Source organism: Ochotona curzoniae, unplaced genomic scaffold (assembly GCF_017591425.1).
Source record: "Ochotona curzoniae isolate NIBS_2020 unplaced genomic scaffold, NIBS_Ocur_1.0 scaffold_4505, whole genome shotgun sequence".
Lineage (NCBI taxonomy): Eukaryota > Metazoa > Chordata > Mammalia > Lagomorpha > Ochotonidae > Ochotona > Ochotona curzoniae.
Window position 1 is genome coordinate 23651572 of NW_024467118.1, and position 13667 is coordinate 23665238.

General features: G+C 41.7%; 1 protein-coding gene across 4 annotated transcripts in view; it reads right to left on the minus strand.

The window, feature by feature from the left end:
* Window positions 1–13667, minus strand: part of SMIM14 (small integral membrane protein 14) — a 63387-nt gene that overhangs the window by 27137 nt on the left and 22583 nt on the right. For all 4 annotated transcript variants that reach the window (XM_040966486.1, XM_040966485.1, XM_040966483.1 and 1 more), the window contains one exon: window positions 9225–9334. In XM_040966486.1, the coding sequence (XP_040822420.1) occupies window positions 9225–9299 (75 nt within the window). In that variant the 5' untranslated portion in view covers window positions 9300–9334. The remainder of the gene's footprint in view (window positions 1–9224; window positions 9335–13667) is intronic.

A 13667-nucleotide genomic window follows, 5' to 3' on the forward strand; every position in this document is an offset into this window, starting at 1 on the left:
ATGGGGATGGCATTATACTAGAGCATGTTAACTTGCCAGATGCCATGCTAGCCACCCATATGAACACTGATTCCAGGGCTGGCTGGTTTGCTTTCAATCCAGTTCCCTGCTAATCATCTGGCACAGGAGCAGAAGATGGTCCAAGTGCTTGGGTCCCTGCCATCCAAATGGGAGACCCAGATGAAGCTCCTGGTTTCTGGCTTTGGACTGGCCCAACTCCAGTTGTTGTGGTCATCTGGAGAGTAAGCCAGAGGATTAAAGGTCTTTCTCTCTCTCTCTCTCTATACATTCTACCTTTCAAATAAATAAAATCTTAAACAAAAAATTTTGAGGACCACATTAATGTGAATTTAAGCTTCAAAATTTTAATCAGGTTAAAACAAGACTAACTGCTTTAAAATTTTTTAATTTAAAAAAAAGGTTATAACAATAAAAATATTCATTTATTTGTTTGAAAGTCAGAGTTACAGAGAGAAAGGGACAGAGGTTTTCCAGCACATGGAAAATCTCTCCAGATGGCCACAATGGCCAGAGCTGGGCCATGCCAAAGCCAGCAGCTACTACCAGGTTTCTCATATGTAGCAGCAGCCCAAGTACCTGGGCCATCTTCTGAAGCCATTTCACAGGCCATTTGCAAGGCTCATGATTCGAGTAGAGCAGTGGGGACACAAACCAGCATCCATATGGACATGCTTGCATCACAGCTAGTGGCTTTACCCACTATGCCACAATACTTTAAAGTCTGACACTGCCTAAATGGTAGCCTAGTAGAGCAACCACTCTTGACTTTTCTCATTTACTTTTCATAAGCCTATAACTTCTGAATTTGAAGTTAATTACTTTATTGAACCAAAAATCACCATGTAACTTATTGCCTCTGGACAAGTAGCAGTGTAGGTTAAAGCCATACCCTTAAGTTACAGTCCATTTTGATTATATAAAAAGGTATGTACGTGCACAAAAATGTGTAGAAGGTTCATAAACTTGATGTGACCTCTGGCACAGCAAATAAGAGTGGCCATGAGCAGGGCGCAACAGGATCGTGGATGTTAATATCTTGCTCTGGATTTCTACATTATTTCAAGCTTTACTCAACATACCATTTGCACTATTAAAAGATAAAAATTCAATATTCTCAGATATTAAAAATCAGCCTCTAATTTGCTAACATGAGAAGACAAAGTAAATAAAAAAACAGAACCAACCAAACCGGAGAAATGTCTTGGTCAGTTGTGGCTACTGAAGCTAGGAGACACTGAAAGCAGGCCCAAGCACACGGCTTGCTGACCCTCTAGGTCTTGGATCAGAAGCTCCTTAGCCGCCTGCTCCATGATGGCTCTTCAGTCACCTGTGGGGTCATTCTCCCCTGCCTTCAAGGACAGCTGACCTTCACCCCATTCAGTCTTCTTTCCCTTCCTGTCACACCCAGTGTCTTGCAGGGTCTCATCAGCCAGCCACAATCTTGGGATTCTCTTCTGAACATGTTCTCTCACAGTCTAGAATATCACAGGCTGGGAATTTTCTAAATCTTTAAGTTCTGGTTTCTTTCTATTTAATTTCTCTCTTCAGAGTTTGAATAGTCAAGAGGAACCACGCCTCTCTGAAAACAGAGAAATCTTCTCAGCTAAATACCCAACCTCCTGGCTCACAAGTTATGCCTTTCATAAACCTAGAACACAAACAGAATTCAATCACATTATTTGCTACTTTGTAACAAATGTCACTTTTTCTTTCTTGCAATAACGTGTTTCATTTATATCTGAGATGGCATCAAAATGGCCTGGCGTTCCTCGCTGCACCAAAACCTGCACATGACTTAGGTATTCTCTAAGTGCACGTCTTCTCTTCTGCTATTTTTTCTAAGCCCTTTCAAAAACTGCATTTCATGTCCATGTTTCCACCAACAGCCTTTTCACAGCAACATTAGCTTATTATGGTATACAGCTAAACTTTCCTCCAGCATGTATCTATGCTCACATTTGCAGCTACTTGTCATAGCAGCATCTTACTTCTCTGTACCAATATCTGAGTTTAGGCTGCAATTACAGATACAGATTAGGTGGCTTTTAAAACAAGCACTTAAGAGCCCAGTGCAGTAACCTAGTAGCTAAAGTCCTCGCCTAGCATGTGTCTGGGATCCCATATGGGAGCCAGTTCTAATCCCGGCAGCTCCACTTCTCATCCAGCTCCCTGCTTGTGGCCTGGGAAAACAGTAGAGGATGGCCCAAAACCTTGGGACCCTGCACCCATGTAGGAGATCCGGAAGAGATTCCTGGCTCCTGGTTTCAGATTAACTCAGCTCTGGCTGTTATGGCCACTTGGGCAGTGAACCAGCAGACATAAGATCTTTCTCTCTGTTTTTCTCTCTCTCAGTAAATCTGGCTCTGATTTAAAAAAAAAAAAAAGTAATTTCTTATTAAAAAAAAAAAAGGTAAGAAGAAACAAGCACTTAGTTTCATAATTCTGGAAGCCAGGAAGGCCAAGATGAAGTCACTGGTGACTGCAGCTCCTGTCCTGTGTCACCATCGCCTCACATTGCTTCTTATAAGGGGACTGATCCTACTGCAAGGGTTCCACCTTAATGACCCAAGCACCTCTAAATCAACACAATGAGGATTAGTGGCTCAACATGAACTTGAGTAGACACAAACATTCATATGTCTGTATGTAACTATATATATAACTACACATGCATACAGATAACCTTTGTATGTAAACCAAGTTAGACTATATGCACAGGTAAATGCATATAAAACTTGTAGAAAGAAAAAGGTGGCTGACTGTGTTCCATAAACAGCCGCAGCAGTGTTTCCAGATCTATTTGCTCTCCCCTTGAACCCGAGCAGGGCTGAGTGTTCTCAAGGTCATAAAAGGAGGACAGTTGCTCCACTCTTCCGGCCTCTGTCATCTGCTCTCAGGACAGCCCCTTGCCCATGGCACCAAGTTACAATGCTGTGAGGAAACCCAACAACCGCAGGAAAAAGCACTCAGCAGCGATTCTGGCTGACAGGGCTGGGGTTTCAGCATCAAGCACAAGTGGGCAAGCCTGCAGGAACTTGCCCACAGCCTCCGAGTCTCCTAGCTAAGAATAGACTCTGTGCAGCCGACAAGCTGTGGGCCGCATGGCTTATCAGCTAATTCAGTGTTTGCTTTATGATACTGAGTTTTGGGATAATCTGTTACACAGTCACAGGAGCAGCACACAGGAAACTGCTAATTTGATCAAATGGCAACAAGGAGTTGAAGAATCTGGGGAGGTTTTCACGTCTCATATTCAATACTGGCTTCTAGTTTGTGCCACAACATCAGTTACTTAATCTTTTAAACAAAATGAAGCATCATTTCTTAAGAACACAGTTCCAAGCTGGCAAAAAATCAATTGTAACATTAACTAGAACTATTCAGGACCATCCTGGATGGTACTGATAAAAAAAAAAAACAACTAAGATTTTAAAGATACTCAGTAAGATTTAATTAGCTGTACTCCAAAAGCTAATTACATGATTCAAAAGGCTTCGGAAACATGGGAGATGCTAAACATTAATAATACATTGGGGAAACTATACATGAACCATATTATGTAAATGGAACAATTTTGGAAGCTACATACCAAATTCATTCATATAAGCAGAGAGCAGGCGAGGTTTGGAGAAGTGAAGGATGAAGTTTACTCTTCATTGTTTCATGTGTTGATTTTTCTTGAAAGAACATAGTCACTGACTACATAAATATTTTACAAAATTCTTTTGTTAAAAAATTTATTTTTATTAGAAAGTCAGACATACAGAGGAGAGACAGAGAGGACAATCTTCCGTCTGATGATTCACTACCCCAGTGGCCAAAATGGCTGGAGCTGAGCCGATCCAAAGCCAGGAACCCAGAGCCTCTTCCACATGGGTGCAGGGTCTCAAGCTGTTGAGCTGTCCTTGACTGTTTTCCCAGGCCACAAGCAAGGAGTTGGATGGGAAGCAGGGCCGCCAGGATAAGAACCGGTGCCTAAACAGAATCCTGGTGCATGTAATGTGAGGACTTTAGCTGCTAGGCTACCGCACTGGGCCCAATATTTTACAAAATTCTTAAAGGTATCTAGCAAAGACCCATTTTCTACGCAGAGATCTCTCAAGCTTTTCAGGTACACATTTCTCTGCTAGAAAGAGCCAAGAGGCCTTGGTGACTGATTTAAGGACAGCAGACATTAGTCACAATTTACAATGCCATCAAGGTTATAAAGATGAATTTGACCAAGGGTTTCCCAAGTCACACACTTACAGTGCTTTAACACACAGACACACACACAAAAAAAGGAAGACGGGAGTTTCAGTTACATTATTTGGATTAAGATGTGAAAGACAAGAGCTCAACAATTTAAAGAAGAAAAAGGAGGATTAGGACTATCTGCATTCCAAATCCTAAATTATAGGAGAGAAGAAAAACACAGAGTGTTGCCAAGGCTGTTGCCTCTGCAATTTCTGTCATGAAGAGAAGAAACTGGGCCCAGCATGACAGCATAGCAGTTAAAAGTCCTTGCCTTGAACGTGCTGTGATCCTACATGGGCGCCGGTTCTAATCCCGGCAGCCCCGATTCCCATCTGGCTCCCTGCTTGTGGTCTGGGAAAGCAGTTGAGGACGGCCCAAAGCTCTGGGACCCTGCACCCTTGTGGGAGACATGGAAGAGGTTCCTGGCTCCCAGCTTCAGATTGGCACAGCATCAGAAGTTGCGCTCACTTGGGGAGTGAATTAATGGATGGAAGATCTTCCTCTCTGTATCTCCTCCTCTCTGTATATCTGACTTTCCAATAAATAAATTAAATAAACCTTAAAGAAAAGAAACTACGGAAACAAGGGAAGGCCAGCGAGACAGCACCGGGATAAGGAATTACAGAGAGAGACAAAGAGATCGGAACTGCTGAGCAAATGACCCTGCCATGCTGCCATCATGACTTTGCAAAGAAGTAACTGATTTTTGTGTATTTATACAAATACTACATGGGGCTGGAGCAATGGCTCAACTGGCCAATCTTGCATCTGCAAGCACCAACATCCTATATGGGCACCGACTTGTGTTACAGTTGTTTCACTTCCCATCCATCCTCCTGCTTGTGATCTGGGAAAGCAGTACAGGATGGCCCAAAGCCTGGGTACCCTGCACCCATGTGGGAGATAGTTGGAGGGAATTCCTGGTTCCTGGTTTCAGATTGGCTCAGCTCTGGTGTGAGTAGCCATTTCGGAAGTGAACCAGTGGATGGACGCTCATTCCCTCTCTCTCCCCTCCTTTTCCTCTCTCCTTCCTTCTCTCCGCAAATCTGTCTTTCCAATAAAAATAGATAAATCTTTTTTAAAAAATACTACATAAAGTAACTTTAGACAAATACCTTACTTTTTTTTTTTTTTAAAGAACACCAGGCAACTTACAAGAATGCCAGGATTAGACCAGGGTTTGGGCCTGACATCTTTCAACATAGGTCATGGTATTTTATTACATCACTAACAAATTGATATTCAGCACTGGACATACTCCCATATCAAATAAGACACGGAATTAAAAGTAACATGAAAAAGACATCTGATTTCAATTAAAACAGATGCACAGTATATCTATTTTCCTACCTCTGTGTGCTTTTAGATAGCATTTAACAGTAAAGCATTAAAAACTTCACAGTATTACAGCAGAAAAGCATCTATAACATAATATAGGACCTACTTTAAAAATATTTTGAACACTTCACAATACATAGAAGCATTTATGGAGTTGGCAAAATATAGCTTACTGAGAACATTCACGTAACATAATCATGGCATTAAATCATATGGACACATACAAGAAAAGCTTTGTCATGAGCACCCCAAAATGGACATTCTTTGTACTGCAGTCATACCAGCCTTGAACACACAGTTTATAACATATAAAACACTCCCATAATAATATGCCATGATAATCATTTAACATTCCACACTGCAGACAAGACAAAAAATTTTGAATGAAAATCAGATTTAATTCCTTGTACTAAAATGTCTATCAGAACTGATGAGGCACCAGCAAAAAGAAGTTGCAACTGCTGTTATGTCCAGAAAGCCTGAGGGGACATGGACAATTTTTCTACTTACATATACACAGAGACATGCACAGGAAATTCTACGGCCTTCAATTAAGGTTCTTCTTTTTGTACTTTTTAAAGATACACTTGATTTATTTGAAAGGCAGTGTCACAGACACACAGATCTTTGATCTGCTGGATCACCTCCCCATTGGCTGCAAAGATCAAGGCCAGGCCAAGCAGCAGTCTGATTCTTGGACTCCATCCAGGCTGCCAGTGTGGGTGGCAGGGGCCCCTGTACTAGGGCTGTCTCCTGCTGCCTCCTGGGGCGTGTGCTATCAGAAGGCTCAAAGTAGGGAAAGCTTTATCCCAAGGCTTTTATTGTTTCTTTCATTCCTGAATTAGGGGTCTATTCTTTCTCTTCCTACAATACAATCCCTATGTCCCAATCTTCTACTTCCCTTTGATAGCAATTCTTGTTCTATCTTGGTAACAAAGAGGGGAAATTTCTTTAAAAATTAAGAAAGCCGGGGGGCCTGCTACACAGGGCTACACAGGTGACAGTGTAAGCCCCGGCTGCTCCACTTCCGATGCAGCTCTCTGCTGATGCACACAGGAGAGCAGAAAAGGATGGCCCAAGTGCTTGAGCTCTGTACCCACAGCAGAGACCAGGAGAAAGCTCCTGGCTTTAGCCTGGCCTCCCACGACCATGCAGGCTTCCATGGTCCATCGGGCCATCCTCTACTGCCTTCCCAGGTCACAAACAGGAAGCTGCATTGGAAGTGGAGCAGCCAGGACAAGAACCGGCACCTTTACGGTATGCCTGCTCTTGAAAGGGAGGATTAGTCAATCAAATTGCTGAGCCAGGTGCAGGCTGTCTCACTTCTGCTCAAGTACCCTGCTACTGCACCTGGCAAAGTAGAAGATTGCCCAAGTACATGGGACCTTGCCACCAATGTGGTGCAGTTTTGGCCCACTACAGCTATTTGGAGAGTGAGTCAGTGGGAGGAATATAGTTCTTTTTCTCTAACTCTGCCTTTCAAATAACTAAATGAATATTTTTAATAGAAAAAAAAGATTTAATAAAATAAATTCATTTTAAAACCAAATTTTGTTTTTAGAAAAATAATATTAAACCCAACCCCTACTGCTCTCATCACAATCTAACAGAAAGTTATGATATCCATGGCTTTCCTGAGCACAGGAATGTAAATTCTCCTAGCTTTAACAAATCAAGAAAATGTACACTCTCAGATAAACTATAAAATACAGGCTGGGAGCTAGTTTAAAGTTCTACTGAAGTGTAAAATCACAGGAATGAGAAAAAAAAAGTTCTTTTGGAAGCGAAGAAAACAAAGACATGAGATTTTAAAACTTCATACGTTTTAAAAGAGTACTGATAGCATTAAGAGGAAAAGTAATGGCTTACATTTAACTTTTTCCTGGTTGTAGGATATATAATGGCTAAATTAGTTCATCTGTCTCTTGCAATACCAGGATTCCCATATGGACAATCAATTTGTTAACCGGCTGCTCCTTCCCTCCCAGCTTCGGATCAGCACAGTACTGGCCATTGTACTCACTTGAGGAGTGAAGCATCGAATGGAAGATCTGTCTTTCCTCCTCTCTGTATATCTGACTTTGCAATAAAAATGAATAAATAAATATTTTAAAAATCATAATCATAACAAATACAGGAGTAGGCATTTTGCCTTGTAGCTGCTTGGGATACCTGTGTACCTTCTCAGAGTGCATGGGTTCAAGTAACAGCTCTGTTCCAGCTTCCAGCTTCCTGCTGACGCATACCCTGGGGGGCAGCAGTACTGGCTTCAAGTGGCTGGGCTCTTGTCATCCATGTCAGAGACGTGGATTGAGTTCTTGGCTCCCAGCACAGTTCTTCAGTGCCCATTATGGGAATTTGGGGACTGAATTAGTAGATGGGCAAGCACTCTCCATTCTCTCCTCTCCCTGTCTCTGCTTCTTGAATGAATAAGTTATATGGTCAACCACAAGAGAATATTCATTCTAAATTCTGCCATCCAGAATTACTAACATGTTGTTTATTTTCTTTAAGCCTGTTTTTCCCAGTGTACATGAGAGTACTTAAAAAATTCTATTGAAAATAGGATTAAAACAGAAGTTTGCAGTGATGTTTCAGTACAGCAAGTTAAACCACTAAATGGGGTGCCTGCATCCCCTAGCAGAACTGCCATTTCAAATCCTGCTACTTAGCTTCTGGGTGCAGATGAGTGCTCCCCTGTTGGGGAGACGCACATGGAGTCTGTGCTCCTGCCTTCAGCCTGGCCAGCTGTGGCTGCAGAGGCCATTCTGAGGAGTGAATCAGCACACAGGTTTCTGTCTCTCTCCCTACTGCTCTACCTTCCAAGTAGATGAAAATAAATGTTATTACATTTTTTATAAATTAATAAGATAACAGAAAATACATCTCAAAAATGTTATAAATTATTACAACTCTTTTCAAAAGTAAGCTTATTTTGATACAAAACCTTTGAAATCCCTGCATGGTTTTATCATAATATACACTTTCTATGAACTTTTTGGAGTTTTCTCACATGCACGGCTAAGATGTCAGAGAGGAGAGACAGAGAGGAAGATCTTCTGTCCGATGACTCACTCCCCAAGTGAGTGCAAGTATAGTGTATAATATAAACACATTTCTATTTAAGCTCGTAAACTAGGAATGTCTTAACTCTCTGGTTCAAACCTCACTACAACAGATTCAACAAGATTATCCAAACGTTTTGTTCAGAAATATACCCCTGTCAAACAATTGATATGGATTTTAAAATGCCTAACACAGAATTTTTTTGTCATATCAGAGATTAGATGTAGTATTTGCATCACATTCTAACTGAAACTAAGATTTCGTAGTGGCTTAGCAGGCCAACAAGCTCCACAGAGCTGAGAACAGTGTATTGATATTAACACAGTGCAGAACAGGCTACCCAAGAAGTATCAGATTTTCATTGCCGTGGTGGCCAATTTCATCAACACGAATCTCCCATCAAGACTATAATCTGTTTCCACCTAGAGTTGTTGTCAAATATTTTTGCCATGATCACTTGAACCACTGTAGAATTTCCAACATTTTTTTCAGAGACAACGTTTTCAGAGACAGGATGGACAGGAGAGAGACCAGTCTGATTGTGACTGCCCCATTTATCTCACCAGATTGATCAGCCTTCTCATTGCATGTTCATGGGAGCAGACACATTCACAGGGATCGAATCCACCTTCTGCCATGATGACCCAGCTCGACTTCCTGTGACTGGGTAAATCTAGAGGAAAGGAAAAAATAGTGTAAGACTGCAATTTAGGGTTGTTCTTTTTCTTGAGCTATGAAAAAGTCATACAGTGTGTTCACACAGATTTGTAGATTTTCTTAAACTACATCTAGCTCATATTTAAATAATGGCCTATATCTATTAATTTATTTCTAATCCTAAATGAATTGTACATTGATCATATAAACTGTATATCAATAAAGGTGCCTACTCTTCTGCTCTCAGACCAATTTCACAGGAATGTAAAATAAATATCTTTAGATGCTATAAACTGCCTCCCCCTATAATGTGGATGGCACTATCCCCTCCTCAGCCCAATTACTGAGTTATTTAATTCTATTATTATTTATTATCTAGTACACAAATTTCAAAGAAAGACTTTCTTTACCTTACACCAACTAAACCTGACTGAAGAAAACAAACAGGTCTCTCAACATGATACTAAGGATTATTAAGGGAAGATGAACAAGATAGGAAAGAACAGGGAAGATTCTAAAAAGCAAAGAGAGACAGAAATAAAGAGAAATAAGATACTCAAGGTACAATACCACAGGCATATTTACCCTTTTACCTAAAATAATTTTTACAAGTGGACAAAATACATGAAAGCAACGGTTTTTAAGTTGCGAGTCACTGGGCAACTGAGAGACCCCCCAAGAGATGGGAAGCCAACAAGAGTCCCAAGCATGACCCAGTTTATTGTCCTGGGGATTTTCTCAAACCACAGGGAGGGGAAAGTCCAGCAGTACCAATGAGCAGGAGAAGCAGACAAGCAGAAATACTCAACTGGATTTCCAGAAAACCGTAATCTCTGGGATGAAAGATACAGCAAGTTAAACAATTTAGAAGAAAAGATTATTAACTTAGAAGACAGAATACCGACATGGAAACACAGAATAAACCAGATGAGTGAAAACATGACTAGGGACTATCTGATAACTTTAAGTGTCCTAATGAATATAAGTAAAGTATACATTTATCAAAATTGGCAAACTATATAGTTTTTAAAAACACATAGTTTATTGTTGGCTGACTATACCACAATAAAGCTGTTTTTTTAAAGGATGGTAATGAGTGAAATTAATGCTATATAAAGAAACACTAGTAAAAAAACACACTGTGATTAAAAATGGAAGTTTCATTTATCAAAAAATAGCTCTTGTGCAGTATAGGATATGAGTAAAAAAAAACAAAACAAAACTTAATGGCTTTTACATTCTAATGGTGGCAACAGATACTAAGCTTTCTAAAATTATCAATACAAGCTGATAAATGCTGCAAAAGACACATGGGTCATAAATGAAAACACAATCCACAGAATGGGAGCAAATATGTTCAAGTTTACCATCTAACAAGGATTTAATATCCTGAACACATAAAGCATCCCTGCAAATATCAAAGGCGATTTTGAAACGAGCAAAGGGCCTGAACAAACATCTCTCTAAAGCATAAAGATGGCCAATGAGCAAACAAAAATTAATGCGGAAATGAGAATCAAAACCACAATGAGACACCTCTTTGCATGTATTAGGACTACTAGAAAAACGTAACGGAAAACAAGTGATGCAGAGATGGGAACTGAACACGAGGGCATGGAAAAGCGGAATTTCTTGAACTTGTTTATTTGAAAGGCTAATTACAGAGAGATTGAGAGAGAGAGAGGGAGCCCTCCGATCCAGTGCTTAACTCCCCAGAAAGCCACAAGGCCAGGGACAGAGCAGGCTTCAGACAGAGGCGGGAATTTCCCCCAGGCCTCCCACTTGGGAAGGGACCTAATCCTTGGGACATCTTGTGCTGCTTTCCCAGGTACATTAGCAAAGAGCTGGACTGAAAGTGCAGCAGGTGGGACTGGAACCACCGCTCATATGGGATAACAGCATTGTAGGCAGCAGCCAAAAGAAAAATATAAACTGCATTGCTTAAGTTCAGGACACTTTTTACAAGCATTAGAAACAGCCATCCCCAAAGAACTGAGGGTTCTCAGAGTTGAATCGTGTCAAGGAAGACTTTTTAACACTAAAAACTGAAGAACCATGGATAGCATTCAGAGAAATTTTTAAGATGAGGAAAACAGAAACAAGTCAGTGTGGTTGTCCAGAGCTGGTGTGTGGGAAGTATGTGTCCACAGGAGGTTGGGGGTGGCGGGGGTGCTCCTCACCATCCAGTTACATCAGCACCTTTCTTTCAGCTGATTAGAAAACTGATCATCTAAAGCTAACAAGAGAAAACCCTGTAGGTAAATACAATCTACTTTTCTAGGTAAGCACAGTTCAGCTTAGAAAGCCTGTGCGGTAGCGTAGCAGCTGAAGTCCTTGGCTTGCTCATGCTGGGATGCTATACTGGCACTGGTTCTAATCCCGGTGGCCCTGCTTCCCATCCAACTCCCTGATTGTGGCCTGGGAAAGAAAATATGGCCCAAGGATTGGGACCCTGCACTGCATGGGAGACCCGGAAGAGGATCTACTTATAAACAGGACATTTGTTAGTATTGGAACTTCCTTTGTATAAACTTGAGATGTTTAAGCACTATTCGTTTTTTTTTTTTTTAAAGATTTATTTATTGGAAAGACAGAACAGATTTTACAGAGAGAAGTAGAGACAAAGACCTTCCAACTGCTGGTTTGTTCCTCAAATGGCTGTAATAGCCAGAACCAAGCCAATCCAAAGCCAGCAACCAGGAGCTTCCTCCGGGTCCTCCCATGTGGGTATACAGGGTCCTAAACCTTTTCCAGGCCACAAGCTGGGAGCTAGAGGGGAAGTGGAGCAGCTGGGAAATGAATTGGCACCCCTATGGGATTCCAGCACTTGCAAGGTGAGTGCACTTGCAAAGTTAGCCATTGAATCATTGTGCCAGGCCCAAAGTACTATTCAGTTTTCAGTCAGCAGCTTCCATGTTAAAATCATCTTAGTTGTATGGATGAAAATATAATACATGGGCAAGTGGCACAGTGATAAGTTGGCATTAGGATGTTTACCTCAGGGGAGAGGTTAGGGAGGGGAGGGAGGAATCCCAAGTGCCTATAAAACTGTGTCACATAATGCAATGTAGTCAATTAAAAAAAAAAAAAAAAGGATGCTTACCTCCTATATCAGCATGCCTAGGTTGGAAACCTGACAATGCTTTGAAATTTAGCTCAAGTATTTGGGCTCTGCCCACATGAGACCTAGATTAAGTTCAGGCCTTCTGGCTTTGGTCTGGCACGGCCCTGGCTGTTGTATGAGCATTTGAGGAGTAAAATAACAGATGGAAGATGTTGATTTTTTTTATGTCTCTATCTTCATTTCAAACAAATGAAAATTTTAAAAATTTCATTTTACAGTAAGCAAAATTACAGCTAAAATGTCTTTAGAAATTTATATTATATATGTACAGAGGCTGGCAGTGAGGCACGATGGTTAAGTCGCTACCTGTGACAACAGCATCCCATGCAAGGTGGTTCCAAGTCCTGGCTGCTCAAATGCCCCCAGCCCCCTATAATGCGCCTGGGAAAGCAGCAGAGGATGGCACAAGGGCTCGGGCCCTGTACTCAATTGGGAGACTCAGAAGAGGTTTCTGATTCCTGGTTTCCACGCGTCCCAGTCCTGGCCTATGAGGCCATTTCAGTGAACCAGTGGATAGTATATCTCTGTCTTTCTCTAACTCTGCATTTCAAATAAATCTTTAAAATATATGAATACACACACAGACACAAATAATGCACATGGCTATCTTTTGGTCAGGAGTTAAGAACAACTATTGATTTGTACAAGAAGCGAAGTCCTCAAGCAAAATAACTGATCTCATCCCATGGTTGCCTGGTGTCCCAAGACAGTACAAAGCTGTTCCATCCAGGGTCACATGCAACTAGGACAGTGAATCTGGTAAATCTGCCTCACAGAGGCCTTTGGTTGAAAGTAATTTAGGGCTGGCACAGCTGCTACCTACAGTGCCGGCAGCCCACACGGCAATGGTCTGAGTTTAGGGCTGGCACAGCTGCTGCCCACAGTGCCAGCAGCCCACACGGCAATGGTCTGAGTTTAGGGCCGGCACAGCTGCTGCCTAGAGTGCCAGCAGCCCACATGGCAATGGTCTGAGTTTAGGGGCGGCACAGCTGCTGCCTAGAGTGCCGGCAGCCCACACAGCAATGGTCTGAGTTTCGGCTGCTCTACTTCTGACTCAGCTCCTTGGTAATGTACCTAGGAAAGCAATGGAGAATGGCCCAAGTGTTTAGGCCTCTGTGCCCACGTGGGAGACTGAGAGGATTCTGCCCAGCACAGTCCTGGTAGCTGCAGACTTTGTGGAGTAAATAAGTGCATAGAAGATCTCCCCTTCTCTCTCTCTCTCTCT